The following is a 15,829-nucleotide window of genomic DNA, read 5'->3' as shown; positions in this document are numbered from 1 at the left end:
ACAGTGATACTGTGAGCTATTGAACACGTAACATGCTGGATGTTAAAACGTGGGGGTTTACCTCTGTGAAACTGAGATTAAGGGGAAGTCGTAGAGAACAACCCTCTTATCAGAGCAGTGTGTGCTGTCGGCCTCGCCCTTCAGCCGTCCCTTTAATTGATAAATTATTTCCCCTCTGGAAGTGATTTAAGCTGTTGTTGATGCAGGGATGTTGTATATGCCATTAGATGAATAAATTGGGATGCTAAAACCCTAAATATGAATTACACCAAACACACCTTGAAGTACGGCTTTATATACTTGCTGCTACTCAGCTCAGTTGTTCTGAAGAAGACAGAAACTCTGTGTATTCAGGTTATTTGTGCTTGGTCTGTGGTTAATTACTTGGTAGGTTTCAGTGTTTGATAAATAATCTAGTGATCCAATGACCAGTGAAACATGGTTATGAGCGACCTCTACAGCTGATCCAGCGCCCTGATCTCACTGTGGAAGAATGAGTCTTTAGCTTCAGCGATGAATAGAGTGTCACATTATAAAAAAGCAACACGCTCAGGAGAAAAATACTCTTCGTGTCGGTGAGTGGAGGATGGTGGAGGATGATTCACAGGCAGAAAACTTAGCAACAGACCTTGGCAGGGTCTTGGGCTCCGAGCGGTGAGACGAGTAGGAACCTGCAGAACAGAAGTGGAGGAGAAAGCTTTGAGGCCATCTGGTTTCTCAAGTAGGAGATGCCAACTTAGGTTCAGTGGGAAACCTTCAGGGAGACATTGATTTCTTTAGTAGCAGCATGTATCATCCACACTCCATCAATGGGACCGTCCATCATTCTGTTTTTCTGTGTTTCTTTAAGATTTTACACCTTTTTCCCTTCCTGATTTCAGGTATTTTTCTGGTTTGTGATACTGCAGTGAACACCCAGCTTGAAATCTATGTGGGCCAGTCTTTGTCAAATACACCCAACGGGCCTCACAGTATCACTGTTTGTCACAGCACTACAGCGCCTGCAGGGGTGTAATGGTCCAAATGAGCCGAAGATAGTGGAAGGCAACAGGAAAGCAGTTTGCTCTTCACCTGTCATCCACAGCCATGTTAGCAGCTCTGTGATGTTGTGCATGCTCCTTGTAAAGTACATGAAGTCAACAATAAAGTAATTACATTTTTTTTTTCATGGGGACTGCAGACCTGTGCAAAATCTAAAAACATTTCATTCAATAATTGTTCTGGTTGATATTTTACACCACTAACAAGGCCAAAAAGGTGTTCTGCAGTGACGGTTGTGTTCCCACACCTCTCTGTTCATAACTTCATGTCACTTTTGCTTTCATTAGCATGATAACAACCGTTTCAAACTGTCCAACTTCCTTATGCCATTTAAAATAAACACGTGATTTTTGACTAGACAATTACAGACATGCATCAGTTACACTCATGCTCTTGTTTCCTGTTCAGATCTGTAACTCTACACCGATTTGTAGACAAAACTGGAGCCTCTTGCACCAAGCAGATTTCGAAAGGAGTGACACATCACAGGAGACGCTCACAGCGAGGATGCATGGTCAACCATCCAAAAATAAATAAATTGTTGTCTATAGTTGTATTGGTGGAAAAATAACTAAATAGTGACTTTGTTGATCTAGCAAAGATAGAAACAGATATAAGATACTCAAACTTAGGTAACATGTTGATGTACAGATTAGAATATATGATAGCATGTCCATACACAATTGAAGTGAACAAATCTGAATTGAATGCTTCATTGCTGTGTCCTTTGTAGCTGCAGTTGGAAGTGCAGCTGTGGTTTAATCTGATCCCTGTTGCCATCACTTGTAAAAAAGAATAATAACCTGCAGAGGTCACTGTTTCAGGGATCTGTCTTGAAAATGCTGCTGCTTTTGGTTTAACTATGCTCTACACAGTATATGGACAGATTCATACACCACCATAATTAAGTCTGTAAATGAGTAATCACACATTTTTAAATGGAGGAAACTGACCAGGAAGACAAATTCTCACTTATTATCAGTGTTACATTGAGTCAGGAATGACAAGTGCAAATAACATGCACACAACATCACTCACACTTTTACATAGCATAAAACATATGATAAATAAATAAAATGGAGAAAAAAAAGACAGTTTGATAAATCAGTCAGTCCAAGTATTGATTGATCAGATATCCAGGAGCTATTAAACAAAAAGTGAATTAATACATAAAGATGGAAAACGCAGCCGTAGTTGAGATAAGCACTAAAATATAGTATACCACTGTGCTACAAATGGCAAAAAGCAAGACTATTGTAGTTAATACAACTGATGAATATCATAAATATTATGACCATTGTATTATTATACTATATAATTATGACATAATATCAGTGAGGATAATGACATTGCATGAAGGTAACAATGATGCTGCTAAGCCATCGGACACACCTACTCCCTGTGCGCTGCAGGATGTTGAGGTCGTCTGTCACATCTGCAGCTCAGACACTCAGTTTGATTTGGCTGCATTGAGCTGATCTTTGTTCATTTAGACCACAGCCAGGGCACTTTAACATGCAACTGTGGTTTCAAACCCTGCAGGTTTCCGTTCATCTGATTCTGAGCCCATTCTGAACCACACCTAATAAGATACTAAGTGACAGAGCAAGAGTTTTCTATCTGTTAATTATTTATCATTTATGCTTATTATTCATAGTGGCCTGTTCAGCTTCAATGTGAAGAGTCTGTTCATTTGATAGTGATATTTTATAAACTACAGTAGACTTCTCACCAGTTTTCCAACACATGATCTGTTCTGTACTATTTTTAATCTCAGATCCCTTTATTTATTTGGGGAAATTAATGGACACAATTAATTGGACCATGAACCATGGACCATGGACAACAGATCTTTACAACAACAAGTGGATGTCTATTTTCTATTTTCATGGAATTTCTTTTTAGATTTTCCACTTTGGGGTTTTATACCAATGTTGAATATGGTGTCAATTTCTCTGGGAACAAATTGCAAAATAGCCGGTGCTGTGTTATTGTTTGAATGCATCATGCAAAGCACTCTAAATGGGTGTGAAATTAGCTTTACAAATAAACTTGCTTTGGCTATTGCTCCACTATCACACCGCACACTGCTTATGAAATTTTAGTAAAGGTTTATTTTTGTTACTCGGCTGCTGTTTGCATAAACCAGAGTTACGTTTCACACCATCGACAACCAAATGATCCCAAATAGACTGGAACTGTTACATGCATCCACAGGAACACAGGTCACGATGAAGAGGAGACATGGAAAGAACATGAATCCAACAGGATGTAGAGGGAAAGACGGATGAGGGTGGGAAAAGAAGGTGGGTGAAGAAGAAAAGGTCATGAGAGAGGAGAAGATTATCTAAGCTTGACTCATATCATGCCTTAAACCTACATAAACTGTAACCTATATCCAAGTCAGTGGCCTTCTAGTGTCATATAGTACAGTTTACTGAGTGGCACTTTCTATAAGGCTGCTTTTATTAAGGTACTTTAGTAACACTTAAAGACTCATTAACAAATGCTTTATAGATGTTATAGGACATTTATTACCACTTATAAATGTTATCTGTTAAAATAATTTATTAATAACTGGTCCCTACCTCCCTACTTGGTTCAAATGACTAATAAATAATTCAGTAGGTTATAACTTTATGGATCAGTTACAAGCTGTTAAGTAAGAGGAAATTTAGGGTTGCCAGGTTGTGAAAACTGTAAGTTGATTATAGTTTCATTTATCAATTTATAACATTTTCAGTTGTTCTTGTTGTTGTAAAATTGAGTTATACGTGTTGGTAATCTTCTAATAAGCCTTTACAGGTTATTGACTTTCTGTAGACATGATGGATTATTATAATAAGCAATCTTTCTGGGGGTATTAGAAGGTGGCACACCATATAGGAATCCCCATGAGTGCTGATTGAGGAGAATTAACACATACATGTGCATTCTTGACATACATGTTGTAAATAAAGTTGTTCATTTATGATTATAATATTTGATTGATTGATTGAATTTATTTATTTAAAACAGGGACAATGCACAAAAAAAAACATTAATCTTGTAAAACAAGAAGAGATGCTCTGAGCCAGGTTATAGCAGCAATTGCTAATTTCCGCCTGTAGTCCCTGGGCAGGTAAAGTGCTAAGCAGATACAATATTAAGATTAATTGAAATAAGACATCAATATTTAAAAAATTGACAGAATGCACTAATAAAAGCAGGGAAACAGGAGCGCCAAATCATAAAGTGCACAATAGAGACCAACAGCACATACACTCTCTCTCACTCTCATCACACATTCAAACACATACACGTACAATACACAGATAACAATCCTCCTCCTCTAATAACCACACTCATAGCCAGACACATACACACACTCACATAATACTCAACAATGTGTGCAAACTTGCTTACTTAGTAACCAGCGCTTTGACAAGCATGAGAATGTGTGAGGATTTGTACATAGAATAAGTTCTGTGGGAAGGACATTCCACTGACTCATGGCCACACAGGAAAAAGAAGAGCTGCCAAACTGAGTTCTACGTTGAGGAATACTACACTCACCCCTCGTAACAGATCTAGTTAAACGTACTGTGTTTTCAGAGCAGAGTGTCACAAACTTTTTCAGAGGGGGGGCATAAGCATTATGAATAATTTTGTGAAGTAGACAAACATTTGAGTGTATAATCAGGTTTTCAAAGCTCAAAATATCATATTTGGCAAGTACATGGCAATGATGGTAATGCCGTGGTTTTTTGGCATGGATCTTGAGACTACTTTTGTACAATAACTCTAGTGGTTTTGTAACTGTTTTACATGCCTGAGACCAGGATGTAACACAGTACAAAAAATGGGGCTTGATCATTGCATTTAAATATGTACTTGATGCCTCAAGGGTGAGAGAATTTCTTATGTATCTGAAATTAGCTAAATTATATTTCAACGTGTTACTCAGCTTTTTGACATGCCCTTTAAAACTAAGTGTTGGATCCAACGTTACCCCCAGGTATTTAAATTGTTCTACGTGTTTTATTTTTTGCCCATTTACTACAATATCAATAAAGAAATACACTTTAGTACCTAGAAATAAATGGTGAGTTTGAAATCTGGCAACACAAAATATGTTGTTAGCCTATTAATGACCAATAAAAAGCATTGATTTAACTCCTGAAGGCTGTGGGCTACAAGTGGAACTCTATGTGTATTTTTTTTTATTCACTGTATCTTGTGAGAATCTGATTCGCCACTAACCCTAACCCCTAACCATAACCAGTATCCTAATGAAAACAAAAAATGAAAAAAGAAATAAAATAAAAATCACGAGGGTCCAGCTGGGCAGCTGTAGAGTTAACATCTCACTCACATGTGGGAGCAGTGAACAGGCTGAGTAGTGTTATCTTACATAATTACACGGCCTAATTGGCGGTTCGGCTGCAGAATGCGTTCAGTCAACTGGTGATTTTAAAGCGCGTGCTGCTGCCTACCTACACGCTGTGGGCAACCCACGAGCAGAGAGAGAGAGAGAGCTACGTAATCTTTGTGTGTGTGTGTGTGTGTGTGTGTGTGTGTGTGTGTGTGTGTGTGTGTGTGTGTGTGTGTGTGTGTGTGTGTGTGTGTGTGTGGCAGACAGACAGACAGCGGAGCATCTCCTCTCTCGCATCAGCATCACGAGCTTTAATCGCTCTTTCTCTCCATCGCTGAGGCGTGGGAGGCGTCTACTGTCAAACCTGTGGAGCGTCTGTCTGCCTGTCTGTCTCTCCTCTGTCTGTGTCCGTCTGTCCGCTCAGCAGACAATATACTACACACACACACACGCACACGCATCGACGCTTGTAGTTGTCCTAGTTGTAGTTTGGAGACAATAAACCGGTTCCACTGCTCTTTGGGGGGGAATCTCCGCTGTCATCCCGGAAGACTCAACACAACCTCGCCTCAAAGGAAGTTGAAGCAAACAGGTGCGTGGAGCTGCTCTTTCATTTCTCCCTTTCTCTCCTTATAAAATACATTTTAATTCTCTGTTTTATAACATCGCCTGCTGCATGATGTGATCTCATCTATCGCGCTGTAGGCTAATAATACATTAGATCAGTTTCCTCCTTTCATTGTTTATTTTATTTTTTAACTGGATTTGATAGTAAATCCATTCATGGTTTCTGAGCTGGGCTGAAACCAATTCCTACAGGTGGGATTTTTTCAGCAGCAACCGAGCAGGGCTGCCTGTATCTACAGCACACACGCACACATATTTCAGGTGGTACTGGTTTGATAATCTAAAGAAAAGTAGGGCGGTGGCGTTTTTTGGTTTGTTTGGTTTTTCTTGTTATGCATGTGTGTGTGTGTGTCCTGTCAGTGGTTTTAATACCGAGCCTCCGGGAGCGCCCATATCTCATTGCGCCCTTCTTCTTTTGACATCCATCCACAGCTGGTGTGTACGCGTGTGTGTAGCTACGAGTTAGTTATTTGGGAGCCAATCAAGCAGCCATGGACGCGTTTATGAAGGGGATCTCCAAAGCCAAGGATGGGGTCGTGGCAGCGGCGGAGAAAACCAAGCAGGGAGTGACTGGAGCAGCTGAGATGACGAAAGATGGGGTTATGTTTGTAGGTGGGTGCTGAGGATTCATTGGACTGATGGTCGTTTTATGTGAAAATGGGATGAGAAGCTTGGAAAAGTTATTGGTTAATTATAATGATCATGATTACTATTATACATATTATCATTATTAATATTATTATTATGAGCCTTATTTAGCCTATTTTACATTACTGGATATCTACCCTTGACTAATTGATCATCACCTGCATTTTTTTCAGGTACAAAGACAAAGGATGGAGTCACAACAGGTACTGTAACACCATCATTTCAAAAATCATTAACACAGACCTGTTCCATTTATTTGATGCTCTGATATACTGTATATCAAATCAAATCAGTCAGTGCATGAATTTACACATTTCGAATAAAGAGTTTTTCTTTTTTTTTTACACAAGTGGAGCATAGATCTTTGACATAAAGATACAGGAGTTTAATCTGACTGAATCCTCTTGTGGTCAACAAGAGAGATGCGCTGTAACTCTGCAGGTGAGTAAGTGGCATATTCCACCACCTGACTCAACACAACCGGCCGTAACTCCCCGTGGGCCATGCGTGCAGGCCTCACCATTTCTCATATATAACAAGCAGAGGAGCTGAGAGAGACTGGCTGCTGTAGGCATCCAGGAAAATTGCTTTTTTAAAATGTTTTTATCTCTGTTAGGGTTTTTTCCCCACAAGCTTCTAAATAAAGGAAAAGGGGGATGATAATATCGTCTCTCTCAGTGGAACCAAGCAGCCTACATTAGACTCATGATCTGATAATGTGCTCTCCGGACATCCATAGGCAGAGATGTCGCCCTACAGCGAAGAGCAGCTGAGTCATGATTAATTATTATGTGTTGGAATCCATCATGACACAGCACAGAGCATTGGTTCCCAACCATTTGGGGCTTGTTGCCTCCTTCGTGTGACACCATGTCATCAAGTGTTTTTTTTTTTCTTGTCACTGAAATGTATTTGCATGAAAAAAAGAAAAGATTATAGGAAATTAAGATTGTTTTTGGGCAGCTTTAATTACTGTGTGACCCTAAATCGAGCACTTGTTGTAATGGGACTGGAAACAGCATGAGGTATAAACAAATAGGAGGCTAATCTGATTTTAAAATCTTTACAAAATCTCAGATTGAAATCAAAAAGTTGAGGAAAAATTCACAAGAAACAAATGTGAAACCAGATGAACTGCTATGCAAAACCACACACGAAATGACGTGGCATTTGTTAGACAATAAGAGGCGGGGCGAAACTAATGTGTGGAAGGATTTCTTTTAAAAGGAAAAGGCCTCTGGGCTGTTCCTCAGGTCTTTCACTTCACACACCACATGATATTAAATGACAATCCTGTTTTGCATAGATCTGGAGGGCGTTTCAAGGAGATGCAGCAAAGTATCTGACAGTGCTTTTTATGAAGTGAGAGTGTTAGTAGCCTAAGTCACTAAAGGGCAGCACCTCTTACACCTTCCCTGCGATCACTGTGGAAGCTTTGAAATCCAACACTGTGAGATCTGTGCTGTGTTTATCTTTTTTACACAAGCCAATCCTCACAGGTATTGCAACTCTGTAGAGATACACCCTGCTGAAACACCCCTCCTCCCCCTTCTCTGCTTCTTTTGTCCCTTCAGTCGCAGGTAAAACTGTGTCTGGAGTGTCTCAGGTGAGCGGAGCAGTGGTTACCGGGGTTACGGCTGTGGCCCAGAAAACTGTGGAGGGTGCAGGAAATATTGCCGCCGCCACCGGATTGGTCAAGAAGGATCCAGCCAAACAAGTAAGACTTGATTTAAAGTCAAACTGAAAATGAAAATACAGAAATATCCTTTGTGTGTTTAAATTGAGTTGAAGTTTTGTTTGATTGATATTTCAATACACTGTGACGGCTCCTTCTACAATAGTTTTTGCCTGTGGACTCTAACAGTGATAATGTATATGGATAATTTATGTTTTTTATGTACAGGCACTAAAAATAGTTCATAATTTAACTTGCAGGTGTGGTGGGCTGTGGTTGTTAGCCATTGCTAAGGTGATTTAAGATGATTCCAGATGTTACTCCATAATAGTTACCTGCTCACTCTACATTATCCATTACTTATCAATCAGGGAAATGGGAAGAAAGGACATTTAGTCCAAGGTGGTTAGCCATTGTGCTAACATTACAACATAGATTTTGTTGTGTTATGTATTCTGGCCCAACTTACTTTTTTACTTTCACATCTGGGCGATTCCATGCATTATCTTCCGGTGTAAACTAACAGCCAATAAGATTTTGTGCGTGTGCCAGAATCGCTTCAGATTTGGAAGAAGTATTTGATCATTGCATCTGGACCTGACTTGGGCCAGGAACTGATTGTTGTATTGATATATTGACAAAGAATCCCCACTGGAGGCATTTGCTCTCTCAACGATACTATGAGGTGCTGAAACTACAGGCCAGCTTGTTGCTGTTAGGTCATTAGCCATCATCACCACCACATCTGGAGCTAAGAAAGGGAGGCTGCTAATGCTAACTAGCCACCTACTGTGTAGAAAGAGTAGCCTACAACAGTGCATGTGCAGGGTCTGACAGTGACTCAGCAGCTGGTGAAATACCAAGACAAAGTAACAATCTGTGGGAATCAGTGCTAACATTAATAAGTTAGGATCGTGTAGCAAACATGTAGCTATGGGCTCTATGTACAGCTCCACTACTTCCTGAACTTAATGCTGCTCCTTTGTTTCCTGTCTTACATGATTGGACAAACTGATTAATCCAGGTGTGTCCGAGTCGTCACAATGGTCAGACACACCTGGATTAATCCGTTTGTCCAATAATGTAAGACAGGAAATAAAGGAGCAGCATTAACTTCAGGAAGTAGTGTGCATAGAGCCCATTGGCTATAGACAGGGCTACCATGTGCTCTAGTGCAGTATGAAAACTGACATAGTGTTTTTTCAAACACCACAATACAATTGCTGACCCTCACATATCGGTCAACGGTTGCCATGGGAAACACTCAGCCAGACGCTCAGTGCTTAGACACTTTTCAATAAATATGTCCATGAAATAGTTTTATCATTTCCACCGTTGTAAAAGATTATTCTTCTTCTTGAAAAAGTGAGTAAAATTCAATTTTCAGTTGAATTGATGGATGCTTACTCTTTATATATCTATCAATGTACTATTGAACACACCTTTAGAAGTGATGGTTCTGCAGCACAGCACATCCCTCCATTTCATGCCACTGGCTGCAAGTTAGAAGTCTCCACCATGTCAAAATGGCCTCCTGACCTTGAGTCGTTTGTCATCACTTCTCTTGTCTGCTGTGCGTCAGTCTTCTCTGAAATGAAAGCCGTTACATATTGTTAGCTTTGCCTGCATTGTTCATCAGTCAGTCTGGCCTTCGTTTGTCCAGAAGGAGGAGGTGGAAAAGGCAGTTTACCGTAGAAAACAATTTACTGCTGCGACACTCACACAAATTTGAGAAATGATTCTTCTTTACTCTTTTCAGTGTCTTCTTTCAGTCTATATTTATCTCTTAGCTTCAGATTTTGGTAGCTGTACATGTAGGCTACTTTTGCACAGTCAAGGTCGTACTATTTGTTTAGGAAATTTGAGGTTGTTTGAAGTTACAGGATTAATTTTCGGAGATTATTTAGCTTCAAGCTGAAATAAATAAAATAACAATGTACTACTTCAGCTGACATAGTGTCACATTTTGCTTTTATATATTTGCCTAAAACAGCCTTGAACATAATCAATTCACATGAAAACAGAGACATGTGAAACATGCATTGATTGACTGTGCATGTTCTAAGGATCCCACAAAGTTGGATCACTCTCAAAACTGCAGAGCAACATTTTCACAAGTTGATCTCTTCTATTTACTAATCTATCTATCTAATTGATGCATTCTTGACGACAATGTGATACACACTCTCAACACTTAGTCATGCTTAAATATGCAGGAAAGTGTAGCAACAGAGGTATCAAGAAGACTGCCATCATCTGCAGCTTTTAAAATATCAACAGAAATCCTTAATCACACTTGTGTGTTTGTTTATGAGAAAACCTTGCAGGATACCTTTAATTACAACTTGCAAGGTGTAAAAGACCCTGATCCACAAATTTCTCACTTTTAAATAACACCTACTCTTAAGAGCGCAGGAGCTATTCAATATTCAGACAAAACAAAAGTTTACATGCTCATGGACTAGAAAACACCAGTGTCGCTGTTTCATCATTTGTTTTCACACAGTTACACACCCCTGTGTTTCCACCATCATACATCTGTATTAATAAGGTGTTAAAATTGGATGTAATTCTGAGGGGAAGGCTAAATTTGCCTTTAATTACCCTCTTCTCTCATTACATTGCTTGGACTAGCAGGAAATGATAAACCAATCAAATATTTCCCCGGGTAGCGCAAACACACTGTTGAACGTTTGTTGTGATGCTCAAGCTCCAGTCCCTTAATTGGCGACAGAACACATGGGAATCTGTAACAACATTTTAGATAACAGCGCGCACAGACACACACACACACACACATTTACACATCTTTAGCTCTGCTTTAATTGACTGCGATTAGTGAAAAGTGCAATATAAAAAGATAAGATACCAAAGTTATTTTCCTGTCGGTGGCAACAATGACACCTGAACAAAATGTTTTTCGGCCGATCTTACACTGAGGCAATCAAGAGATTTTCTCCCCAGCTGTTTTCATCTTTTGTTTCCCTCCCTCGATGCATTTGATTTCATTATCAAAAGGTGGCATTTTCCCACAAATATCCAATCAAATCCCTTCATCTTTCATGTTATTAAGGCAGCTAGATCACTAGTAATGGTTTACACCCTGAGGGATAAAACAGTGATGGAGGTTCCACCTGGGATGTGAGCAGCTTCATAACGAGGAACCCCGACGAGCCAAAAGCAGAACAAACTAAACAGATAGACAAACAGACAGTTTGTGGACTGACTGATGGAGGAATAAATACACATTAAAAAAAAAAAAAATCTTGGTATTCTCAGGAAGATTTTGACACAGACAGCAGCAGATTGTCCTCGTTTACCCATCATTCCCATGCGGCTCAGCCATTAAACATCATTAATATTGATTTCATTTAAAAATTGATGCCAGGTTGAGAGAGCCCATCAAAGATTGTCTCCTGTGACACACACACACACACACACACACTAGCAAACAGAGGATGGTGGCATGCTGAGTCTTGATTAATCTCTTCATCTGGTCGTTTCACCAATTCATCAGCTGCTGGTGACTCATATCAAGAGACACAAACGCGAGGAAGGTGGAAGGAGATGGCAGTGACAATGAGATAGTGGAGCAGGCAGAGTGGTGGACACGCAAAGGAGGATACATAGACAGAAAATAGATAATGGTCTCAACAAACACGTCTTATTGCTCAGATCTTTTCAGCAACTTGCAATAAAAGAGGCTGCTGCGTTTCACATCCCCAAGGAAGCGAATTCTGCTTGAAAATTGTTCTGAAACAACACAGTAATCGCAAGTGAGGTATTACTTTGATCTTGCTTTGGAAGAACACGGATGTTTCAGGTTTGACTTGTCCTAAAAAAAAAAATGACTGAACAAATCTTAAACTCTTGGCCAAAGTTTAGTCTGACCACAGCAAATAGAATAAAAAAACAGAATTTATTGGCTGTAGTTCAAGTATGTGTGTGTGTGTGTCTGCGTATATTTGCATAAGCACGCGTTTCTCTGGCTCTGCTGGGTGAACAGATGGGAGACTTGATGGGTGGTGTTAAATGCAACAGCAGGAGGAATAGGTGCAATAACTGGTTTAAGGTTATGTCAGCTGCTGGTGAGTGTGTCTCTCTCACACACACACACACACGTGCACACATCAGCTCTCTGTGACCGCTCCTCATTAAGGAAGGTCATTTCAGCAGCACGGTGTAATCAAGGCATTGTTCAAGCCGGACCGGACAGACGTCACCCTCCTCCTTCATTAGCGCTTCATGCCTCGTCTCTTTCTCAGCAGCCCACTCTCTCAGAGTGACCACCGATCATAATGACTGTTACCAAATTAGCACAAGTGCCTTTTAATGTAGCAGAGGACGGAGCAAGAGTGGGCTAAATTCTGCATCTCATTCAGATTCAAACTTAGTTTGCCTTCAATAGCTTCATGACTCCTGCACATTGTCCCTTCTGATGGATAGATTTGTCCCTGAATTACAAAGACCTGTCTTCTGAACTTTTAGCGGAAAACATCTTTCTAAGTGCCTTCAAACAACAAACTGTCTGAGATCTTACACCACAGTGGTTAAAGTAGCAGTTTGTAAGTTTTGCTGTCGCTATGTCCAGCATTAGCATAATATCAGTCTACCTGCAAGTCTCAAAGACACGCTGTTTCGCTGTCTCAAGCAGTGGAGAGCAACATTCTCTATCTCTATCATGTTTTATCATCTACTGCAGTTAGCATGCTACCCAGCTAGCCCAGGCCTGCCTTGTTACTTTTCCGATAGCGACTCACTGTAGCCTACTCTCCACCCTGCAGATGTAGCACTGCCCAGAGGATGTATTACATCTTGTCTTGTAAATGCAATGATTGAAAGTTGTCAAGCAACGATCACCACTACCGTCAAGAAAGAGGCAGAAAAAATGAAGAAATTGTGTGTATAAGGTTCGGTTAGGTTTAGGTTAACCAATGATCTAAGTTTGGGTTAAAGGTCAACAGAGTAAGCATCATAGTTTGTCATTTTTTGGGGAGCGAGGGACGGTGTCACTTTGAAATTCCTGTTTTATTATCAAAATAGCTATAGATTATTTTTCCTTGGATCAAAGAAATCGCTGACTTTTGCAGCTCTATCTATGTCGGTTCTTTATTAAAAATGTAAAATCACAAGAGGCTTCTCAAACAGATCAGTGTTAACACAAAAAGGAGAGTAAGGGTGTGAAATAGAAAAGAGTAAGGGTTTAAAATGCTCAGTTTGTGCCCAGATATGAGCACTTAACGCCGCTCTTCATTGTATTCTTCATTCCATCTACAGCCTCTATTTGTGCACACATTACACCCTCTCAGGTTTCTGCATTCAACAGCCCCTCTCCTCTTCTTCTATTTTCCGTTTCCACATTACACATTCATGCTTTTTGTCTTCTTTTTTTTCAGGGTGATGACGCCTCGGCAGCACAGAACGTGGCAGAGTCACCAGTCGACTCTGACCCTGCTGAAGCTACAGAGGTAAGACTGCACTAGCACCTGGCTGACAGCTCATATAGTGTGAAGCTGGATTCAGTATATTAGTGCAGCAACAGTTGATTCACAGCTAAGTGTGAAATATTTTTGCATCAGATCAGGTGGTGTGTTTGTGAACCGTAAAGTGTTTCAAGCTTCAGTATTTCATTGTGAGAATGAATATGCAGGCTTGGTTTAGTTATGTTAGAGATTTGAATGTCAGTCAGTGTGTTATGGGAAAACAAGGGAATAATGAAAGTTAAAATTAAAAAGTCAGTTTTAACTACATTTGTTAAAATGGCATTAAAAAGAAAAAAAAACCTTTGCTAGCTGACATCCAAATACACATCCCAGACAATACAGCTCCATTAGCTCCGTCACAGTCACAGCACAGACATTTCCACCATTAAAAAAATGATTTTTTACACATATTCTGCATGTTCAATAACATATGAACAAATAACACAGGGACACATGTGACAATGTACTTTTCATTTCACTGTATTCACGCAGTGAGAGTGAACACATCAAATGTTTCAAAAGAGAATTTAAATGTTTTTCTGGACCATAAAACATTAAAAACTGATTTGAATAGACTGCTTTTGAAATGAAATCACCTATATAAGTGCAGATGAGGTAGGGGAACATAGAAAACGTTGACCTTTGAATTATTTTACCAGGTTTAAAAAGTCATTTTAAGGTTTGTGTACCGTCTGGCATTTGGTGGAGGTAAATGGCATGCATTTATGGTCGGCTTGTCCTCCGAACATCGGAGGAATAATCTCCCTAAGACGAAAAGCAAATAAACATTTCTCAGCTGAAGCCCTGCTAAGGACAAACACAGACGTGACAGCTATGAATAATCCATCTTAATGGTTGTCGCTACATTACCTACACCGGTTTACACAGCTCCTGAGCTGTCGTGTCATTATGTACAGAGTTGTTTGCATGAAGGACAATGAATTCACAGAGCGTCCTCTTGTCCCTGTTCTTCTCAGGAGGACACCGACGACTGAACTGACTGAGAGCTTCACAATCAAAGATCAATGACCGAAACATTCCATGTCGCTCTGCCAAGTCCCGTTGTGCCTCGTTTTGGTCCTTTATGGAGTCTGTGCCCAGCGTCTGTGTGTATGTATGTGTGTGTGTGCGTGTGTGTTGTCACGTATGTCTGTACTGCAGTATATGTGTAAATGTAGAGAAACAGAGGTGCTGCGTGAGGGTGTGTATATGCGTGTAAGTCTGTCTGTGTGTGTGTATGTTCCTTCAGTCCCGAAACGGACCTCAGGTGTGTGTCGTCCGTGACCTGCTGTCATTTACAGTGACTCCCTCCCACTGAGAAGGACACCCGGTCAGTGTGTGTGTGTGTGTGTGTGTACACGTGTATGTGTCTATATGTCAGGTTTCCGTCAATGGCGTGGTTATGTTATAACTCAAACATGAAAATATACCACAATTTACCACTTCAAGCACCTAAGTGTCTCTATATAAATGAACAATTTACAGTGATCTGTTTGAAATGGAAGCATAATAATATTCTCTATTTTTGTCTGTATACTGTCGCTGTTTTCTGCGGTGGACTATGAAGTGCTAAGAGCTAATTGTGCATTCGTATTGTATTTTTTAAGTTATCACTGCTATGACAAATGTATCACATACTGGATGGACTTTTGAAAATCAAGAGCATGTAAACAACTGTTCAGCTTATTTGCTGTGATATAAATTTATTTGGAATTAAGTGTTGAATAAAATATGTAAAAAGTGTCTTGGTGGAAGTTTTTCTCACTTTGCCCAATCATCTGTACGTTAACATGTGAAGGGAAGAGACCCATGCTAAATCTACAGTAGATTTCAAATTTGTGGGAAAAATACAAAGGTGCTTTAATCCCGTAACTATAATTGGATATATAACAAGTATATAATAAGTATGGTGACCCCTACGGACTTTAAAGCGAAAGTAGAAATGAGGAAATATGTTCCAAATTCAAAAAACAAGAAAAGATATATGACTTTTTGCAGTGT

General features: G+C 39.9%; 1 protein-coding gene across 3 annotated transcripts; it reads left to right on the top strand.

The window, feature by feature from the left end:
* The first annotated feature begins 5,667 nt into the window (after positions 1-5,667).
* On the top strand, positions 5,668-15,568 carry LOC146977221 (uncharacterized). 3 transcript variants are annotated; one of them, XM_085793275.1, is made up of 6 exons: positions 5,668-5,987; positions 6,455-6,634; positions 6,844-6,873; positions 8,245-8,387; positions 13,742-13,813; positions 14,806-15,568. In XM_085793275.1, exons 2-6 carry the CDS (start codon positions 6,514-6,516, stop codon positions 14,821-14,823), a joined length of 384 nt encoding a protein of 127 aa, XP_085649401.1. In that variant the 5' UTR covers positions 5,668-5,987; positions 6,455-6,513; the 3' UTR covers positions 14,824-15,568. The 3 variants fall into 3 exon arrangements, with proteins under 3 accessions (XP_085649401.1, XP_085649400.1, XP_085649402.1); XM_085793274.1 differs by having other exon boundaries at positions 5,668-5,991; positions 6,478-6,634; XM_085793276.1 differs by having other exon boundaries at positions 5,668-5,991.
* Positions 15,569-15,829: the final 261 nt, after the last annotated feature.

This window comes from Trachurus japonicus, chromosome 12 (assembly GCF_045865225.1).
Source record: "Trachurus japonicus isolate A0001 chromosome 12, Traja_1.0".
Classification (NCBI taxonomy): domain Eukaryota; kingdom Metazoa; phylum Chordata; class Actinopteri; order Carangiformes; family Carangidae; genus Trachurus; species Trachurus japonicus.
The sequence above is the reverse complement of the archived record's forward strand: the minus strand, read 5'-3'. Positions and strand labels throughout refer to the sequence as shown.

Bases quoted from the DNA above. Each gene is read 5' to 3' on its own strand.
- LOC146977221 (XM_085793275.1), top strand. From the start codon at position 6,514: ATGGACGCGTTTATGAAGGGGATCTCCAAAGCCAAGGATGGGGTCGTG. The intron at 6,635-6,843 runs GTGGGTGCTGAG...CATTTTTTTCAG, and splicing joins AGATGGGGTTATGTTTGTAG to GTACAAAGACAAAGGATGGA. The intron at 8,388-13,741 runs GTAAGACTTGAT...CTTTTTTTTCAG, and splicing joins AGAAGGATCCAGCCAAACAA to GGTGATGACGCCTCGGCAGC.